The sequence below is a fragment of the Danio aesculapii genome, unplaced genomic scaffold (genome assembly GCF_903798145.1).
Source record: "Danio aesculapii unplaced genomic scaffold, fDanAes4.1, whole genome shotgun sequence".
Lineage (NCBI taxonomy): Eukaryota > Metazoa > Chordata > Actinopteri > Cypriniformes > Danionidae > Danio > Danio aesculapii.
In genome coordinates this window covers 50400-72452 of record NW_026613628.1, presented here as the reverse complement: position 1 = coordinate 72452, position 22053 = coordinate 50400, and the positions used below count along the sequence as shown (strand labels likewise).

Genomic DNA, 22053 nt, shown 5'->3' with positions numbered 1-22053 from the left:
GAAAGTAGTTCCTGCCAATTTTAAATCAATCAAATAAACATTGTAAATTAAAATGAAAACCACATGAACAATTTCATTATACAACACTATTCGCTAAATATCTGCCAGAATTAAAAATGAAATCAAATTATTTAATTTTCATTTACACTGTGACAACACATTTTCCCGACAAATCCATAATTAAAATGAAGTTGCCGGTGCATTTTTAGGGATCATCTGCAAATTACAGAACCAAAACGCACAGTAGCGCAAAGAAGGAAAAAGGATTTCTAGAAGATTCCAGTAAATGGTTAGAGGCCAGAGTGATTTACTATAGGTAACAAGGCTATAGTACTTCTAACTACACGGTACATTTAAAGCAGAAATAGGCAATACATCTTGTCATAAGCACACAGTACACAAGTAGTAAGAAAAATATTGCAGCTAGTTCATTCATTTTCTTTTCGGCTTTGTCCCTTTATTAATCCGGGTCACCACAGCAGAATGAACCACAAACTTATCCAAGATATGTTTTATGCAGCGGATGCCCTTCCAGCCGAAACCCATCACTGGGAAACACCCATACACACTCATACACTACAAACAATTTTAGCTTACGATTTCTAAAAAGCAAATTCATTCTAAACAATTAGAATTAACATATTATATCCAAAATTTTCTCCAGTTCAGCCTACTGGAGAACAAAATAGTAGTTAATAATAACATCGTTAACATTGCGACCACTAAGGTGATTTACATTATATTAAAGACACAGCAATAGTGTCAGATGTAGCACATATCTTTTATGGCATCAGGTTAAACTTTGACACCTTTACGGCACTTGCATATATTTAAAATAAACACAGGCCACAACTGAACATGAAGGACAGTCTCCTAGTGGCGTTCCTCAAAATTAAATGATGAATAGACTTGGGATTTGGGCTATTGGTATGTGTGTACCGTTTTGTGCAAGTTTTATATATTTATAACCACCTCAGAGAATATTGGGGGTCGCAAGTCACTGACATTGTTATTTTGGGGGTCACGGGCTCAAATGTTTGGGAACCTCTGCTGTAGACTATCGAAAAAATATATAGCTTAAAGGGGCTGATAATATTGACCTTAAAATGTTTTTTTTTTTTTTATTTAAAACTGCTTTTATTCTAGCCGAAATAAAACAAATAAGACTTTCTCCAGAAGAAAAAATATTATCAGATATACTGTGAACATTTCCTGAATCTGTTCAACATCATTTGGGAAATATTTAACAAAGGAAAAAAAAAATCAAAGGGGGGCTAATAATTCTGACTTCTACTGTATATTATGTCAAAACAAACCTTTTATGGATGTGATTAATCATGGATCATTTTTGACCTGCACAAATAATTTTTTGCTATTTTCTGCTTATTGAGCATCATACCTGAAATGTGACCCACAAAAACCAGCCATGAATGACTTATTGAGAATTATTATTAATTATTCTGATCTATTATTATCATCTGAAAGTATGCATTCTATTGATTTATAGTTAGCAGAGATGCCAAAAGAACACACATCCTTCACTCATGCATGAATAAAAGCAATAAAAATAGATTGACTGAATCAAAAAGGTGTTCAAAATGTGCAATCGTAGGAAATAATACAGAACATGCAACCAAACACATTAAAGTGAAACAAAAATAATCAGGTTTAAAAATGTAAGGAGTAGAAAGTACAGATGTTTGTGTACAAATGTAAAAGTAAAATGTCTGAAAAATAAATAGTGAAATACTGATACCAAAATCTGTACATTAACAAAGTATTTGTACTTTGTTACTTTCCATCTCTGATGATTTGTTTCTGAGATGCAGCTATTGAAAATCTGCAATGTGAGGGTTAAAAAAAATCTAAATATGAAGAAAAATCACCTTTAAAAGTTGTGATATTAAGCTCTTAGCATTGCATATGACTAGTCAAACATTGAGTGTTGATATACTTACAGAACACTGATAGAAATATTCATTGGATTTACTCATTTTAAGGTAAGTGGTTGCAAACAATTAATACGGACTGAATTTATTAAATGTAGTAATGTTCAACTTAATTAGTTTGTTTGCATTGTTTGTGGTGCATTAACTAATGTTAACGAGCATGAGTTTGGATGTTATTGCATATGGACCCATTTGACGGAGGCTATACATTCACCGGCCACTTTATTAGGTACACCTGTCCAACTGCTTGTTAACGCTAATTTCTAATCAGCCAATCACATGGCAGCAAGTCAATGCATTTAGGCCTGTAGACATGGTCAAGATGACCTGCTGCAGGTCAAAACAAGCATTTGTTTGTGATGGAACGGGAGATTGGCATCATGGATGTGCAGCCGACAAATCTGCAGCAACTGTGTGATGCTATCATGTTAATATGGAGCAAAATCTCTGTGGAATATTTCCAGTAGCTTGTTGAATCTCTGCCATGAAGGATTAAGGCAGTTCTGAAGGCAAAAGGGTCCAACCCGGTACTAGTAAGGTGAACCTAATAAAGTGGCCGGCGAGTGTAAATGAGTTACTTTGTTTCTGAGATGCAGCTATTGAAAATCTGCAATGCGAGGGTCCAAAAAATATATAAATATGAAGAAAAATCTCCTTTAAAAGTTGTGATATTAAGCTCTTAGCAATGCATATGACTAGTCAAACATTGAGTGTTGATATACTTACAGAACACTGATAGAAATATTCATTGGATTTACTCATTTTAAGGTACGTGGTTGCAAACAATTAATACGGACTGAATTTAAACAAGTAAATTAAATGTAGAAATGTTCAACTTAATTAGTTTGTTTACATTGTTTGTGGTGCATTAACTAATGTTAACAAGCATGAGTTTGGATGTTATTGCATAATGCATTAGTAAATGTTGAACTTTGATTGATAAATGCTGTACAAGTATTGTTTATACTTAATTCATGATGGTAAATACATAAATTAATGAAGCATTATTGTAAAGTGAGACCAATAAACTCTCTTCAATGCATTCTGATAGTGCTCGCTGAAATATATTAATACTAGTTCCACCTTTTAGAGAAGCTTGGGTTGAAAATGTATTTACAATGTACTGTGGTACTGTCTATGTAGGTGTCAGAGCTCTGGTGTTAAAGTGTGTGCGTGTGTGTGTTTAACAGATTAGCTTTATCTGGCCTCTCAGCAGGAGTTAATAGTGACATTGGAAAAACAAACAGAGAATGAACACTTGCATAAGTTTCCATATGTCAGTCAACATGTGCTTGTGCTCTTGATGATTGATGTCTCAGAGAGACTTTTTTTAGTTATGCATTAAAAAAACACTTATGTATTATTGTTTATTACATAAAATGTTTGTAAGGCAAGTTTATTTATATATAAGTGCTTTACATAAACAGGAATAAAAGAAACAAGTATAAGAGACATAAAAACACATAATATAAATGATTAAATGTGTTAAACAGGTTATAAAAGATTGAAAAAGCAGAGAAAAGCATAATAGTGCGATCTGTCGGACGTAGCACAGTGCTCATTATGGGAAGGCTCAGCTGAACAGATGTGTTTTCAGTCTTGATTTGAATGTGCCTAATGTTGGAGCACATCCGATCATTTCTGGAAGCTGATTCCAGCAGCAGGGGGCGCTGTTAGTAGCTGAAAGCCGATTCCCCCTGCTTTGACTGAACTCTTGGAGTTTCTAGTTTATTTGATCCTGAAGATCTGAGTGATCTGTTAGGTTTGTATTCAGTGGGCATATCTGTAATGTATTGAGGTCCTAGGCCATTTAGTGATTTATAGACCAGTAATAATACTTTAAAATCTATTCAGAATGTAACTGGGAGCCAGTGTAAAGACCTGAGGACAGGTGTGATGTGCTCTGATTTCCTGGTTCTGGTCAGAATCCTGGCCGCAGCGTTCTGGATGAGCTGCAATTGTCTGACTGTCTTTTTGGGAAGGCCAGTGAGGAGGTCATTACAGTAATCCACTCTGCTGCTGATAAAAGCATCAACAAGTTTCTCTAAGTCTTCACTGGAAACAAAGCATCTAATTCCAGCAATGTTTTTGAGATGATAGTATGCTGATTTACTAACTGCTTTGACATGACTATTGAAACTCAGATCTGACTCCAGAGTCACACCAAGATTCTTGACCTTATTTTTTGTTGTTTGACCCTTAGAGCCAAGGTACGCATTCACCTTGAGAACCTCATCTCTGTTCCCAAACGCAATCACTTCAGTTTTCTCTTTGTTTAACTGAAGAAAGTTTTGCCACATCCAATTGTTCATTTAGGCCCGTTTCCACTGAGTGGTACGGTACGGTTCGGTTTGGTACGCTTTTATGGCCGTTTCCACTGTCAAAAAGCGTACCGAACCGTACCACTTTTTCGACACCCTTTCGAAAGGGTACCAAACACGAGAAAGGGTACCAAAAGGCGGAGCCACACGCGCAGCTGAACACTATTGGTTTACAGAGATACGTCATTCGCTTGCGCAATAAGCCAGAATGAAAACAAAAAACCCGCCATGTTTGAAATACACAGCGAGAGATTACAGCAGAATTATAAATACATATAATAACGAGCCATGGTCGATCTGGGCTCAAACAAACCTTGTCGTTGTCATTGTCCTGATGAACAGCCACAAATCCAAGAAGTAGAGCAGATTTACCCTTGTGCCCCGTAGTTTGTTACGAGCCAGTCTGAGGCGCGAGCAGTTTCGCTTTCTTGCTAGCGCTCGCGCGCGTCTAACATTATATCTGAAATAACAAACTTCTTGAGCTGATGATAATAACCTGCGCTTGATTATTGACGAGCTTTTAAAACCCGATCCTGTCAGACACTGACAAACGCGAGAGTGAAGCGTGAAGAAACAAAAGAGAAGCCGGAAAAAAGGAGCACATTATTTATTCAGCAAACATAAACAAAATACCCTGTATAACTAACTTATTATCCTCACCTTTTGGACTAATATGAACTGGGAATGACAGAATGTCGAACAGAGGCTACATGTGCTGCTGAAGATTACAGACACAGATGAGAGGTTTTCACTGACTGTAGGCTATAATTTGTGTTGTTTTGAACCTAAATATTGACGAAATGTCTGCTATATGTAGTTCTTCTGTAGTTGGTAACATATCGGAGACTGTAAGGGGCTGTATGTGTTTATATATCTTCATTTATTTAGTTATTTAATATAATTACAGACGTTACAGTAGGCTGTTTCGCACTGTCATTGATCTGCAGTTATAATCAACTCATGTTCATTGAAAAGTTAGTAATAAACATTTCTACACAAGTATTTATGTGTGTAAAGCATCTGTTGTGTGAGAAGAGCTTCTCATATGATGTAAGTGACCCGTACAGCTTTACTGTAGACATTTCCTCGAGTGAGAATGACGTCGACTGAAACTTTCTGTCATACCACCAAAAGGGTACCCTTGTTAGTGGAAACGCAAGCCTGATATAGGTGACCCGTACCAAACCAAACCGTACCATACCAGTCAGTGGAAACGAGCCATTTCATCAATGCATTGGCAGAGGCTGTCAGTGGGGCTGTAGTCATTAGGCAGTATGATGTTATAATTCCTGGTGAACTAATATGAGGTTGCTATGGTATTTCATGTGTTTTCTAATGTTACTATAGTGATTTAGGTGGTTGCCAGTGTGTTGCTGTTATAGTTCCTGGAAAATCATTGTTGCCATGGTGTTTCATCTGATTGCTAAGGTGTTACTAAGGTCATCTGGGTGGTTGCTAAGCCATTGGTGTGGTGTTATAGTACCTGGAACATCATCGCTAAGGTGATCTGGATGGTTGCCAGGGTGTTACAAAGTGGTTGCTATAATGTTAGAATTCCTGGTGAACTGATATGTAGGTGCTGTGGTATTTCATGCACTTTCTAATGTTACTATGGTGATTTAGGTGGTTGCCAGAGTGTTGCAAAGTGGTTGCTATGACCTAATCGTTCTTGGCGAACTGTTATGTGGATGCTAAGGTGTTACTAAGGTGATCTGGGCGGTTGCTAAGCCGTTGGTATGGTGTTATAGTACTTGGAACATCATTGCTAAGGTGATCTGGATGGTTGCCAGGGTGTTACTAAGTGGTTGCTGTAATGTAATAGTTCCTGGTAAACTGGTTTGTGGTTTCAATGGTGTTTTGTGTAATTACTAATGTTACTGTAGTGATTTAGGTGGTTGCCAAGGTGTTACTAAAATCTTATAGTTCCTGGCGAACTGTAATGTGGTTGCTATGGCGTTTTGTGTGATTCCTAAGGTGTTACTAAGGTGATCTGGATGGTTGCTAAGCCATTGGTATGGTGTTATGCCATTGGTATGGTGTTATAGTACCTGGAATATCGTTGTTAAGGTGTTCTGGATGGTAGGCAAGGTGTCGCTAAGCAGTTGCTATGATCTTATAGTTCCTGATGTACAGCTATGTGGTTGCTATGGTGTTTCGTAATACTTGGAACATCATTGCTAAGGTGATCTTGATGGTTGCCTGAGTGTTACCAAGTAGTTGCTAGATGTTAGTTCTTGGTGATAATATTAATTTAATATTTGATGTCATGTGAATAAATGCTTTTTCCTCACTTTTTGTTGCATTTACCCAGTTCTGACCAGCAGGTGTCGCTAATGTGCTGTTTCAAACGCTTAAAAATGGCGAATCCTTTTGTGAACAATTGTTTCAGTTGTTTTGAAAAGCTTTGTTTCTCCAATCTCTACTCTACAGACATGCTGCTGTCCAATGAGGAGAAAAGCAAAGCTCCGCCCATGTTTCTCTGCTTTAAGGTGGGGAAGCCAATGAGAAAGTCCTTCGCCATTGGTCGGACGTCTAGCCCCACCCACTCCTACACGAGCAGAGGACGCCAGCTGGAGTACTGGTTCGCTGTGCCTCAGGAGAGGTAAAAGCGATGGATTTACTCTATTATGATATATTAATTATTGTTTTTATGATGTGAAGGAACAACGTTTTGTCTTGAGAGTCATTGCATTATATGTGTAATGAAGCCCATTTGATGGAGGCTATACATTCACCGGCCACTTTATTAGGTACACCTGTCCAACTGCTTGTTAGCGCAAATTTCTAATCAGCCAATCGCATGGCAGCAAGTCAATGCACTTAGACATGGTCAAGACGATCTGCTGCAAAACGAGCATTTGTTTGTGGTGGAACGGGAGATTGGCATCATGGATGTGCAGTTGACAAATCTGCAGCAACTGCATGATGCTATCATGTCAATATGGAGCAAAATCTCTGAGGAATATTTCCAGTAGCTTGTTGATTCTATGCCACAAAGGATTAAGGCAGCTCTGAAGGCAAAAGTGGGTCCAATCCGATACAAGTAGGGTGTACCTAATAAAGTGGCCGGAGAGTGTATATGAGTTACGAAGCAAATAAAATCCCCTGTATTTAATTAAATTCACCTTTATTTCTAGAGTGCAATTATTTTATTTCATCGCAGCTTAACATGGATGAGGAAAAATAATAAAAAGCCACAACAATAAATAAAAAGTACAGCAAGCAAATATAATATAGCAACGCCTCCACCTTTACCTTTAAGATGAGGCTCGTGTTTATAATGATATCCCTTTATCACACTTCATTATGCTTCAGACAAGAATTTTTTATGTCGGTGCATCACTATAAAACAATGTTATGTTTCAGTTTATGTTATGTTTCAGTTTATGTTATGTTTCAGTTTATTGTGTGCTCTTAAGTGATGTTATGCAGTTTAAAATGCAATATTATAATAATTTAAGGCACATTTAAAATGAATAATAGTAATTGTAATGGATCAAAACAGTTTTTCAATTGTATTATTGTGTTATTGTTCAATTATTAATTATTGTAAGACAAGAATGGGTGTTTTCAACAGTCTTAGAACAACTTCGATGAAAGATTTTGATCCACTTCAGATGTTGACTACTGTGGTTCACATACAAATACAAATACTCTCTGCATTTAGTCAAGCCGGTTGTGTTGTGATCAATATGAGTGTAAGTGAGCTGTCTTAACGTGTCTCCTCAGGGTGGATCACCTGTACTCGTTCTTCATCCAGTGGTCTCCAGACACGTACGGTAAAGATGCGCAGGACCAGGGCTTCGTGGTGGTGGAGAAAGACGAGCTCACAATGATCGACAACTTCTTCAGTGACCCGGTGCCTCGCAGCTGGGAGGTCAGAAACACCTCACAGAACACAGCTAATGAAGCCTGTGCTAAACTGACCATCAATTATACACCATTAATCACTACAAATCACTGGAGCAGCAATTTATAGATGCCATGACAAGTTTATCCCCATAGTAAGCGGAGATGGCATAGGATTATTCTAACGGCCTATTCACACGGGGGTGTCAGTGTCAACACTTCCCATTTACTTTGATCCATTGGCGCCGCTTCAGTGGTATTGCTCGCTGCACAAGTCGGGAATTTCTCAACAGTTCAAGCACCAATTGAAGCGTCGGCCAATCAGATTGCTTAATGCAAATACCATAGCTCAGACAGTAGCTGATTGCGGACTAATTTCATTGGCTGACGCTGCTATGATGATCGCATCAGCCCCAACTTCAGACTTGCCCTCTGTCAAGCGTTGACGCTGAAGCCCCGTTTGAATCAGGTTTAAGGGCTCATGCACTTTGGGGGCCCCTAGACATATGCTTTATTAGTTTTAACAGTACTAGCAGGCGGCCCAACCTCAAATATTCTTTCATAGGACCAAAATTCCTAATGGCGCACACACACACACACACACACACACACGCACACATAAACACACATACATATGTGCACACAAACACATAACTGTGCATGCGCACACACACACACACACACAAACACATAAATGTGCATGCGCGCACACACACATACACATAAACACACATCCGTAAAGCATACATATGCACACACAAACACATATGTGCATGCATAAACACATAAGCACATGCATATGCACACACAAACACACACATTAGTGTGCACACAAACACATATATGTGCATGCACACACATACATAAGCACATGCAAACACACAAACATATGTGGGCATGCACACACACACACACACACACAAACACATATGTGCATGCACACACACACACACACACACAAACACATGCATATACACACATGCGCATAAACGCATATACGTAAATGCATACATATGCACAAACAAACACATATGTGGATGCACACACACACACACACAAACACATATGTGCATGCACACACACACACACACACACACACACAAACACAATACACACATGCGCATAAACGCACATACGTAAATGCATACATATGCACACACAAACACATATGTGGATGCACACACACATAAACACATAAGCACATGCAAATACACACACAAACACACATGCATAAACATTCATATGTGTACACAAACACATATATGTGCATGCACACACATACATAAGCACATACACACACAAACACGTATATGTGCATGCACACACACAAACACATACATAAGCACATTCACACACAAACACATATATGTGCATGCACACTCACCCAAACGCATGCATATATACACACACACATACACATAAACACGCATACGTAAACGCATGCATATGCACACACAAACACATATGTGCATGCACACACACATAAATGCATACATAAGCACATACACACACAAACATGCATATGTAAACACGTACATACACAAACAAACACATATATGTGCATGCACACATGCATACACACACATACATAAACGCACATATGCACACACAAACACATGCATACACATACACACACAAACACACACACGTAAACATACATATGCACACACAAACACATGCGTAAGCATACATATGCGTACACAAACACATGTGTATGCACACACACACATAAACACACATACGTAAACACATACATATGCGTACACAAACACATGTGTATGCACACACACACATAAACACACATACGTAAACACATACATATGCGTACACAAACACATGTGTATGCACACACACACATAAACACACATACGTAAACACATACATATGCGCACACAAACACATGTGTATGCGCGCACACACATAAACACAAGCATATACACACATACATACGCACGCACACGTAAACACATGCACACGCACACGCACACACACACACACAAATAAGCACATACATATTTCATAGTGACAAAGCTGGCCACCCATGTAAGCTGACATCTCTGTTTTGTTTTGTAGATCATCACCATTAATGAAGCCAAGAGACGGCAGAGCTTCAGCTTTGAGGACGAGGAGCCTGTGGATCTCCTGCCGGCGCTGCTGGACCCCAGTGCACTGCTGGAGGACACACACATCGAGAAGGTCCACTGCCTTTCTAATAAAGATCTCCTATTTAACCCCCTTTACAAGATGTAAGATCAGTCTTCGGTGTCTTCAGAATGTGTCTGTAAAGTTTCAGCTCAAAATACCATCAGAATCTGCCCAATTTGGGGTCACAACAAGGTGTAGCTGTTTTAGTAGCCTGTGCCTTTAAATGCAGATGAGCTGGTTCTCCCCGCCCACATGATGTTTAATAGTATGATAGTAAAAGGCTGCGTTACAATGTGTAAAACAACTGAAAACACAATGAAATGAGAGCATTGTGGGGGGAAAAATGTCAAATCATGATGTGTGTTTGTGTCTGTCCTGCACAGTTGTCCACTCGTCTGCCGGCCCGTGTTCAGGGTTATCCATGGCGTCTTGTCTACAGTACAATCGTACACGGCACCAGCCTGAAAACACTCTACAGGAACCTGATGGTGCTGGACTGTCCTGTGTTGATGGTCATTAAAGACATGGATAATCAGGTATACACACACACACTGCTGTTCAACCACTGCCAGTGTGTAAACGCTATTATGCTAACAAACCTACTGTTTCCTCCGCCAGATTTTTGGGGTGTTTTCCACACACCCTTTCAGAATGAGTGAACGCTACTATGGCACAGGAGAAACCTTCCTCTACAGCTTCTGCCCCGAGATTACGGTATATTCCTGAGCAATAGTGTGGAAAACACACTTGGAACAGTTTTGATATCATTAGCAATCTGCAGGACCAGACAGAATCTGTGCACATTATTTCTCTGCAGAATTTAGCAAAAAATAAAAACATCTGCAAGTTTATACGGAAAGATTTTGGCAGTGTAATCATTTAAAGTAACACCTTTTCATCTTTTATGTAAGATTTACAAGGCTAATCCATTTAGATCCACTTCTTTGGTAATCAAAGCAAGTCTCCCATATATTATATCTTTTAAAAGACAGAAAAGATTCATAAAAAAATCTGTTATTAATAAATTAATTCGCATATTAAGTAATAATATCCAAATGAAAACTAAATAATTCTTATTTTACACACATATACTTGAGTAAATAAACAGATTCAGTGATGTGCTGAAATCTGTGGTTTTCTGCACATGCAGATTCCGTGTGGGCCCAGACATCAGATGACCAATAAAGCAGAGTGGACTATAGCACAATATCTTTTTTTCTATTTATTACAGTCACTATATCAGTGGTGATTATTCTTATGTGTCCACTGAGAGACATTTAAATGCTTTTATTTATTTTGTGCAAAACTAAATAGAGGGTGAGCACACGTAATGTTATAACATTGTCATTTAAACCGGACACTAGGGGGCAGCCAACACATAAATAAACTCTACATATGCATTACTGTTTAGTTCAAATTGTACACTATAGACCTATTCGTGTGTGCTCGTCGATGCTCAAGTATCGATATATCGATACACAGCTTTTAATTTGGTATTGATATTTTTATTAAAGTATTGATATTTTAACTATGTTTCTGCGTAACTAAATGTTTTAGCGGTGTACAGAATTGTCAGTGACGCTTTGTATTCAAGACGTTACACCAATCAATCTGCGGCGGAACGTGACTTGAGCGATCATGTGCCTTTCAGATAACTTACATACTCAACACACACTTCTGCATTATGTAATGACACGATGGCAGAGACGTAAAGCAGCGTGTTGTGGTGCTCGTCAGCTAAAAAAAGTGTTGCACGTGCAATATTTGTGATAAGAAAATCTCAATACAAGTAGCCTTTATAAACACTTACAGACAACACACCCTGAAATGTATAAAGAAGAGGAACAAAAACAAGCTGCACAGGTGTTCCTCTGTCCAACAAAAGACATTTACAGGACAGTTATAAAGGAGGCAAACCTCTCTCTCTCTCTCTCTCTCTCTCTTTCCATTCAATATTTGCTTTATATATATATATATATAAAACATTTGTAACATTTGTCATGCCAATGAAGCAAATATATATATATATATATATATGTATGTGTGTGTATATATGCATGTATGTGTGTGTATATGTGTATATATATTTATATATATGTATATGTATTGTATGTATGTATATATTGTATGCATATATATATTGTATATATGTGTGTGTGTGTGTGTGTGTGTGTGTGTGTGTATATATATATATATGTGTATATGAATATATGTGTATCTGTATATATATGTATATATATTATGTATGTATATATTGTATGTATGTATATATATACACACACACACACACACACACACACACACATATATATATATATATATATACACACACACACATACACACACACACACACACACACACACACACATATATATATATATATATACACACACATACACACACACACACACACACACACACACACACATATATATATATATATATATATATATATATATATATACATATATATATATATATACATATATATATATATATATATACATACATATACATACATATATCTATACATACATACATATATCTATACATACATGCATACATGCACTTATATTCTGTGCATTTATACACTTATGTACTATGCATTGTGCACTTATCCATTTATACATTAAGCACTTGAGTGCATGAGGCACTATAATAATACTACAGTAGTATAATACACTATGGACTTATACACTATGCACTTATACACATAGATAACTGCTAGTGTATTAGTGCATGTTGTCTATCAATAATAATAATAATAGTTTGTATATGAATAATAATAATAATATTAATAAAATTGTAATTATATGGTTTCCATTTTGTTCTGCGTGCTTTAATGAAATGATGCACATACTGTTTCGTGGCCAGTAAAGAATATTTAATGCCTCAAGTAACTAGACATTGCAAGTGTGCATAATGTTTTAGGCACTACTGATGTTAGCGGCTCTTAAGTGAGCTTCTCATTTGATCTTCAGTGAATGGCACTGTGTGTGTTTGTCCTCAGGTGTACCGCTGGACAGGTGAAAACTCCTACTTTGTGAAAGGGAACACAGATTCTCTTCAGATTGGAGGAGGAGAGTGAGTATAGAGACATGATGTTTGTCCCTCATCTGTACAAACTCAGCATGAAACGAGTATATAAGGTTTTAAAACATGAACAAATGTGGGCGGGGCTTGATTTCGTTCTTGTGGATTCGATTGGTCGAGTGTTAATTACTCATTTAAATATCTCGAGTGGATTTTGGACTGGAATCATTTAGTGTAATTAGCCACACTGATTATACTCAATTTAACATGGATCTATTCTCACCACCTTCTCAGGGGTCTGGGGCTGTGGCTGGATGCTGATTTCTACCACGGCACCACCTCCACATGCTCCACCTTCAACAACCAGCCGCTCTCCTCCAAACAGGACTTCACCATCCAGGACCTGGAGGTTTGGACCTTCGATTGAGCCGCACACACATCACCTCCACACACTTTACAAGCTCACAGCATGACTGATTTACACCGACAAACTGTGCAAATCCAGTCCTACTTGATGATCTGGTTTAGAGAGAGAAACTTGTGGCTGTTTTAACGACTCACAGCTATCCCAGCATGCAATATCCTCAAGAGATGTTCTCCTGCTGAAATATTACCAACACACATATATATATATGTAAGTGTACGTGAATGATGAGGAATGGCTTTCTGGACTGCGTATGATTCTCGGGAAATACAATTCCGCCAAATATTTTGCGTCAAGGCCAGTCGCACAACGCAAAAGTGTTTTTTGGTTACATTTCGCTGGTTCGTTTGGAGCTGGTATAAACGTGATCGACGTCCTCCTGCCAGTATGTGGGTTTTGTTGACCAAAGCATTTTATTTGCCTTGTTCTGCGACGTTTTATATTTGTTTTTCTATTTGAGTTTTTTTATAAATAATAATAAATATCTGTATAAATATAAATCTATATATATTGGACGTATAATCGCACTCCTGCGTCATGATCCTTTTACTGTTTTGTGATATTTTAGGGACGTTTTCTAGGATATTTGGAAAGGGAAGCAGTTGAAATGAAGAGATGCCAGTATTATTTGTGTGCACTATGATAAACGCCGGGTTTTCCTTTCAGGTTTTTTTTTTTTTTCAATCAGGTTCACCATTTCACTGTGTGTTTGTGTATGCAATCACTCACGGACTGATGTCACTTCCTGTTTCGTGGTAGCACGATTATATGGGCTCACCTTTTGATGCAGACGCACGTTTGCTGGAGTTAAGCGATAGTTCATACAAAAATTAAACATTTACAGAGAATTTAAAGTCATCTGAGATCGTTTTTCTTCAGTAGGACATTAAAGATGATTTTGAGCTGAATCTGTGGTCCTTGGTATTTCGAATAGTACAAGTCAACCTGTTTTAAAGTTAAAAATAAACTATAAATAGCTCTTATGAAGGCAAATGATCGCTCTATGCAGGAAATCCAACATTATTTATGATGTTATTGGGATTAATCCCTGAGCTGTGGTGAAATTTTTGCTGAGAATCAATTGCTGAGCTTAGCTTTTACCAGCAGATGGTGCTCTAGGCTAGTTTTAAACACCAGATGGCGCTCTGGGCTAGTTTTAAACAGCAGATGGCGCTCTGGGCTAGTTTTTAACACCAGATGGTGCTCGGGCTAGTTTTTAACAGCAGATGGTGCTCTGGGCTAGTGTTTAACAGCAGATGGCGCTCTGGGCTAGTTTTTAACACCAGATGGTGCTCGGGCTAGTTTTTAACAGCAGATGGTGCTCTGGGCTAGTTTTTAACACCAGATGGTGCTCTGGGCTAGTTTTTAACACCAGATGGTGCTCTGGGCTAGTTTTTAACAGCAGACAGTGCTGTAGGCTATTTTTTAACACCAGACAGTGCTGTAGGCTTATTTTAACACCAGACGGTGCTGTAGGCTAGTTTTTAACGGCAGACGGTGCTCTAGGCTGGTTTTTAGCACCCGACAGTACTGTAGGCTGGTTTTTAGCACCCTGATGGTACTGTAGGCTAGTTTGTAAAGGCAGATGGTGCTCTAGGCTGGTTTTTAACACCCGACGGTACTGTAGGCTGGTTTTTAGCAGCAAACGGCACTCTGGGCTAGTTTTTTAACTGCAGAGGATGCTCTAGGCTAGTTTTGAACACCAGATGGTGCTCTAGGCTATTTCCTAACACCAGATGGAGCTCCAGGCTAGTTTCCAAGTGCAGACGGCGCTCTAGGCTAGTGTTTAACAGCTAACTGCACTCTATATTGTTTTTTAGCACTTTAGGCTAGTTTCTAACAGCAGATGGCACTCTAGGCTTATGTTTAACATCTAGCTGCGCTCTAGATTGGTTTTTAACAGCAGATAGTGTTATTTGCTGCTGTCTGCTGATAAAAAAACTAGCCTAGAGGGCTATCTGCTGTTCAAAAATAACCTAAAGCATCATCTGCTGTCTCGAGTGCCATCTGCTTTTAAAAACTAGCATAGAGCCTCATCTATCTGCTGTTTAAAATAGCATAGAGTGCCATCTGCTTTTAAAAACTAGCATAGAGCCTCATCTATCTGCTGTTTAAAATAGCATAGAGTGCCATCTGCTTTTTAAAACTTACATAGAGCACTGTCCGCTGTTTAAAACTAGGCTAGAGCGCTATCTGCTTTAAAAAACTAGCCTAGAGAACCATCTGCTTTGAAAAACTAGCATAAAGCACCCTCTGCTGTTAAACACTAGCCTAGAGTGCCATCTGCTGTTAAAATCTAGCCTAGAGCACCATCTGCTGTTTAAAACTAGCTAGAGCACCATCTGCTGTTAAAAACAAGCCTAGAGCACCATCTGTTTTTAAAAACTAGCATAGAGCGCTATTTGCTTTTAAAAACTATCCTAGAGCGTCATCCGCTGTTAAAACTAGCCTATAGAGCACCATCTGCTGTTAAAAACTAGCCTAGAGTGCCATTTGCTGTTAAAAACTAGCCTAGAGCGCCATCTGCTTTTAAAACCTAGTCTAGAGCGCCATCTGCTGTTAATAACTAGTCTAGAGCGCCATCTGCTCTTAAGAACTAGCCTAAAGCGCCATCTGCTGTTAAAATCTAGCTAAGAGCGCCATCTGCTGTTAAAATCTAGCTAAGAGCGTCATCTGCTGTTAAAAACTAGCCTAGAGCGATATCTGCTGTTAAAAACTAGCCTAGAGCGCTATCTGCTGTTAAAAACTAGCCTAGAGCGCTATCTGCTGTTAAAATCTAGCTAAGAGCGCCATCTGCTGTTAAAATCTAGCTAAGAGCGCCATCTGCTGTTAATAACTAGTCTAGAGCACCATCTGCTCTTAAGAACTAGCATAGAGCGCCATCTGCTGTTAATAACTAGTCTAGAGCACCATCTGCTCTTAAGAACTAGCCTAGAGCGCCATCTGCTGTTAAAATCTAGCCTAGAGCGCCATCTGCTGTTAAAATCTAGCCTAGAGCGCCATCTGCTGTTAAAATCTAGCCTAGAGCGCCATCTGCTGTTAAAATCTAGCCTAGAGCACCATCTGCTGTTAAAACCTAGCATAGAGTGCCATCTGCTGTTAATAACTAGCCTAGAGCGCCATCTGCTCTTAAGAACTAGCCTAGAGCGCCATCTGCTGTTAAAATCTAGCCTAGAGCGCCATCTGCTGTTAAAAACTAGCCTAGAGCGCCATCTGCTGTTAAAAACTAGCCTAGAGCGCCATCTGCTGTTAAAATCTAGCTAAGAGCACCATCTGCTGTTAAAATCTAGCTAAGAGCGTCATCTGCTGTTAAAAACTAGCCTAGAGCGCCGTCTGCTGTTAAAATCTAGCCAAGAGCGCCATCTGCTGTTAAAATCTAGCTAAGAGCGTCATCTGCTGTTAAAATCTAGCTAAGAGCGCCATCTGCTGTTAAAATCTAGCTAAGAGCGCCGTCTGCTGTTAAAATCTAGCTAAGAGCGCCATCTGCTGTTAAAATCTAGCTAAGAGCGCCATCTGCTGTTAAAATCTAGCTAAGAGCGCCATCTGCTGTTAAAATCTAGCTAAGAGCGCCGTCTGCTGTTAAAATCTAGCTAAGAGCGCCATCTGCTGTTAAAATCTAGCTAAGAGCGCCATCTGCTGTTAAAAACTAGCCTAGAGTGCCGCCTGCTGGTTATAACTAATGAAGAGTGCCATCTGCTGTTAAAACCTGCTGCTCATTTGGCTTAATAAGAGCTCAGTGTATCATCATGAGCTATGGGGATTGATTTGAACTTTGTATTTGTTTATTTTAATACCAAAAACAGGTAACCATTGACTTGCATTACACAAATCATTACATACCACGAATTGAGCTAGAAAATCATCTGTAATGTCCTACTGAGGAAACAAAGTCACCTACATCTTCAGAGTAAATGAACTGTAAATGCTCCTTTATTGTGTGAACTATCCCTTTATTGGAGAAAAAGCCACTCGTTTCACTATTACACCGCATCTGTGGGCATTAAATAACCAAAACTGTATTCGTGCTCCATGAAGGGGAAATATAAATGTTTACAGGTGTTTCACTCTAAAATGTCTCTGATTTCAAACACTGTGCAGTTGCTTATGTTAGCCAGTCGATGTCATATTTATTGTGTATTTCTGTGTCCGACAACCAAATAAATGCAGTAAATTAAAAGATAAGCGACTCAGTTTATCTGTTGAAGTGACAGCATTTGATCAAACTAGGATATCAGTTAATACACTGCAAAACAATGCTTTTCTTACTTGCATATTGTATTGTTTTAAGAAACCATATGCCAGTATTAAGTGAGTTTTTCCATTAAAACAAGCAAAATAATCTGCCAATGGGGCAAGAAAAACAATCTAATGTCAAAAGGAAAAGCAAGATTATTTTTCTTGCCCCATTGGCAGATTATTTTGCTTGTTTTAATGGAAAAACTCACTTAATACTGGCATATTATTTCTGAAAACAAGACATGCTTGACTAGAAAATGATTCTTGATATAAGAATCAAATATATATTTAGATATTTGAGCTAGAAACAGGATCTAAGTAAGAAAGTCATTTTTGCGGTGTATTAATAATGTTACATTTAATACATAGATGTATAAAGTAGAATAAAAATGCCATTATTTATGCTTTTGTCCTAAATTAAAGCTTAAAAAACTAAAAAATTTACATATCAGTGATCAAACAATGAACTATTTAAGTGGTTATATAATCTATAGTTTCACATTTGTACAGGTCCTGTTTGCAATATATATTTTTGCATTAGGCAGATAGAAAATATCATTGAAAATATCAAAAATAAACATTGATTTAATCAGATTTAATCCCTGAGATGTTTTCTCACAGTGCCAACAGAGAAAATGTAAAAAAATAGAAAGCACAAAACATTATACGGTTATTAATCATATTATTGCGCAGGCATGGAGGTATTTCTTCCTGGCTTGTTTCAGAATACTTAATATACTTCATATTTTTAATTAATACACTTATTTTTTCCTTTTTAAACTTTTATATAAAATATAAGTAACAGTCAAACTCACCGGCCACTTTATTAGGTACACCTGTTCAACTGCTCTATTGCAAATTTCTAATCAGCCAATCACATGGCAGCAACTCAATTTAGGCATGTAGACATGGTCAAGACGATCTGCTGCAGTTCAAACTGAGCATCAGAATGGGGAAGAAAGGGGATTTAAGTGACTTTGAACGTGGCGTGGTTGTTGGTGCCAGACGGGCTGCTCTGAGTATTTCAGAAACTGCTGATCTACTGAGATTTTCACGCACAACCATCTCTAGGGTTTACAGAGAATGGTCTGACAAAGAGGAAATATCCAGTGAGCGGCAGTTCTGTGGGCGCAAATGCCTTGTTGATGCCAGAGGTCAGAGGAGAATGGCCAGACTGGTTCCAGCTGATAGAAAGGCAACAGTAACTCAAATAAGCACTCGTTACAACCGAGGTCTGCAGAAGAGCATCTCTGAACACACAACACGTCCAACCTTGAGGCGGATGGGCTACAGCAGCAGAAGAACACACCGGGTGCCGTTCCTGTCAGCTAAGAACAGGAAACTGAGGCTACAATTCACACAGGCTCACCAAAACTGGACAATAGAAGATTGGAGAAACGTTGCCTGGTCTGATGAGTCTCCATTTCTGCTGCCACATTCGGATGCTCGGCTCAGAATTTGGCCTCAACAACATGAAAGCATGGATCCATCCTGCCTTGTGTCAGCGGTTCAGGCTGGTGGTGGTGGTGTAATGGTGTGGGGGAGATTCTCTTGGCACACTTTGGGTCCATTAGTACCAATTGAGCATCGTGTCAACGCCACAGCCTACCTGAGTATTGTTGCTGACCATGTCCATCCCTTTATGAGCACAGTGTCTCCATCTTCTGATGGCTACTTCCAGCAGGATCCAACCCGGTACTAGTAAGATGTACCTAATAAAGTGGCCAGTGAGTGTACATGTATTTTTTTATAAAAGGATTTACAATTTATAGTTGTGTTTGTGCTACATTAAAAATGAGAACAAATTTAGTTTTTTTTTCTATAAACTACTGATGTCATTTCTTTCAAATTATTATTTCATTGCATAATGTAACAAGTGGCATGTTTTCAGATTGCTTATATAAATTTTTTGTCAATATTGAACTTTGGAATCAACATTTGCTGCATGACCTGCATTTTTAATAACAAAAAAATAAAAACAATTGGGATTCTCTAATAAAAATGCTTTAAATTACTATAGTTTTCTTTTAAATTCGGAAGAAATGTTATCAGACCTTAATAGAATAAAACTTGTATTAAAATATGTCTAATAAAAGCAGAAAGAACAAAAACTTTAAATGTCTTTATATTATTTTCTATAGAGCTGTATATAAGAATATTACATATGAACATTTATAATATACAGCTGAAGTCGGAATGATTCGCCCTCCTGTGAATTTTTGTATCTTTTCCAAATATTTCCCAAATGATGTTGAACAGAGCAAGGAAATTTTCACAGTATTTCCTCTAATATTTTTTCTTCTGGAGAAAGTCTTATTTGTTTTATTTCGGCTAGAATAAAAGCAGTTTTTAATTGTTTTAAAGCCATTTTAAGGTCAATATTATTAGCCCCTTTAAGCAATATTAGTTTTGGATTGTCTACAGCACTGTTTCCCAACCCTGTTCCTGAAGGCACACCAACAGTTCACATTTTCAACCTCCCCCTAATCAAACACCCCTGAATCAACTTATCATAACATCAGAAGAGACTCCAAAACCTGAAGTTAATGGGTCAGAAAAGGGAGACATCCAAAATACGTACTGTTGGTGTGCCTCCAGGAACAGGGTTGGGAAACACTGGTCTACAGAACCACTGTTATACAATGACTTGCCTAATTACCCTAACTTTACCCTAATTACCCTAGTTAAGCCTTTAAATGTCACTTTAAGCTGTATAGAAGTGTCTTGAAGAATATCTAGTCTAATATTATTTACTGTCATCATGACAAAGAGAAAATAAATCAGTTATTAGAGATGAGTTATTAAAACTATTATGATTAGAAATCTCTCTGTTAAACAGAAAATGGAGGGAAAAATATACAGAAGGGCTAATAATTCTGACTTCATCTGTATGTATTGTATATAATATAACTCTCACATCCTGCATTAATGCATTAAGTTGCTAAATTCCCATATGTATATTTAATATTATTAATATGCGCATTTAAAAAACAGTGCTTGTCTTTTGGCATCACTGGTGTGTGAAGTTGCCGTGAGTCTGAACTCCACTGGGGTTGTCCTGAAAGGTCGGGTGAATCTGCTCTGGTGTCAAAGGAGACAGGTCGTGGGCGTGTCTGATGTGACTGACTCCTCCCTGTTGTAGGAGGTGCATCAGCTGACGGGCGAACAGTGGCTCCACCTACAGGACAGCAGAAGACGTACAGTTCACTTTCCTATTCAGTTTCCCATAGAGATTTTATTAGAAGCTATAAGAATCTATAAAGTAAATCAACCATCAAGAGAAATCACAATATTAAAAATGTTTATCTGAAGCCAGCAGTACTATAGTAAAAAACACACCTCTTGAATCATTGCCATCAACAGATCAGATTAATGACAGAAAATATGAAACTATTCTTTATATACAGCAGGGAAAATTCATATTGAACACACTGTTATGTTTTTTCCTGGGAATAATATCTCTAAAGGAGCTGTTGACATGGAATTAAAGCAGATTTTGGTAAAAACCCAAACAATACAAACATAAAAATGCAACAAAATAGTTCTGTGTAGTAAGAATGAAATGACAGAAGGAGAAAGTGCTGAACTACTGAAATGTGTTTAACACTTGATATAAAAGGTTTCATTGGTGCTGCAGCTTAAAGACGCCTCTCATATGGAGAATGAAGTCTCATGCATTGCTCAGGTATGAGACTTCAACAGAGTGTCAAAATCTTGATGCTTCTGTGGGTCTCGTCTGTCAAATCTGAGCTTTATTTTGAATTCTCCATTGGATTCGGCTCAGGTGATTGGCTGGGCCATTCCACAGCTTGATTTTCTTTCTCTGAAACATCTGAGAGTCTCCCTGGCTGTGTTTTGGGTCATTGTCTTGCTGAAATGTCCACCCTGGTTTCATCTTCATCCTCCTGCTAATGTAGATGTTGGACTGAAGCAGCTGATATTCATTTACACTGAGGAAGAGCAGAGGCTTGCTGAAGAACTACTGAGAGATTTCAGCTGCTGTCTGGGCTTTCACTGCCCAAATACACCTCCCTTTCTTCATCTATTCAATATGTTTTCTTTTTATTACGCAGAACTTCATTTGTAAATTAATTA

General features: G+C 38.1%; 1 protein-coding gene across 1 annotated transcript in view; it reads left to right on the top strand.

Moving 5' to 3' along the window:
- LOC130219950 (nuclear receptor coactivator 7) overlaps nt 1–14222 on the top strand; it is a gene marked incomplete at its 5' end in the record, with an annotated part of 41633 nt that extends 27411 nt beyond the window's left edge. The window contains 7 exons of the mRNA XM_056452448.1: nt 6701–6872; nt 8000–8147; nt 10193–10315; nt 10648–10800; nt 10883–10978; nt 13276–13349; nt 13593–14222. Coding sequence (XP_056308423.1) covers nt 6701–6872; nt 8000–8147; nt 10193–10315; nt 10648–10800; nt 10883–10978; nt 13276–13349; nt 13593–13725 — 899 coding nt within the window. The remainder of the gene's footprint in view (nt 1–6700; nt 6873–7999; nt 8148–10192; nt 10316–10647; nt 10801–10882; nt 10979–13275; nt 13350–13592) is intronic.
- Between the last annotated feature and the right edge of the window lie 7831 nt (nt 14223–22053).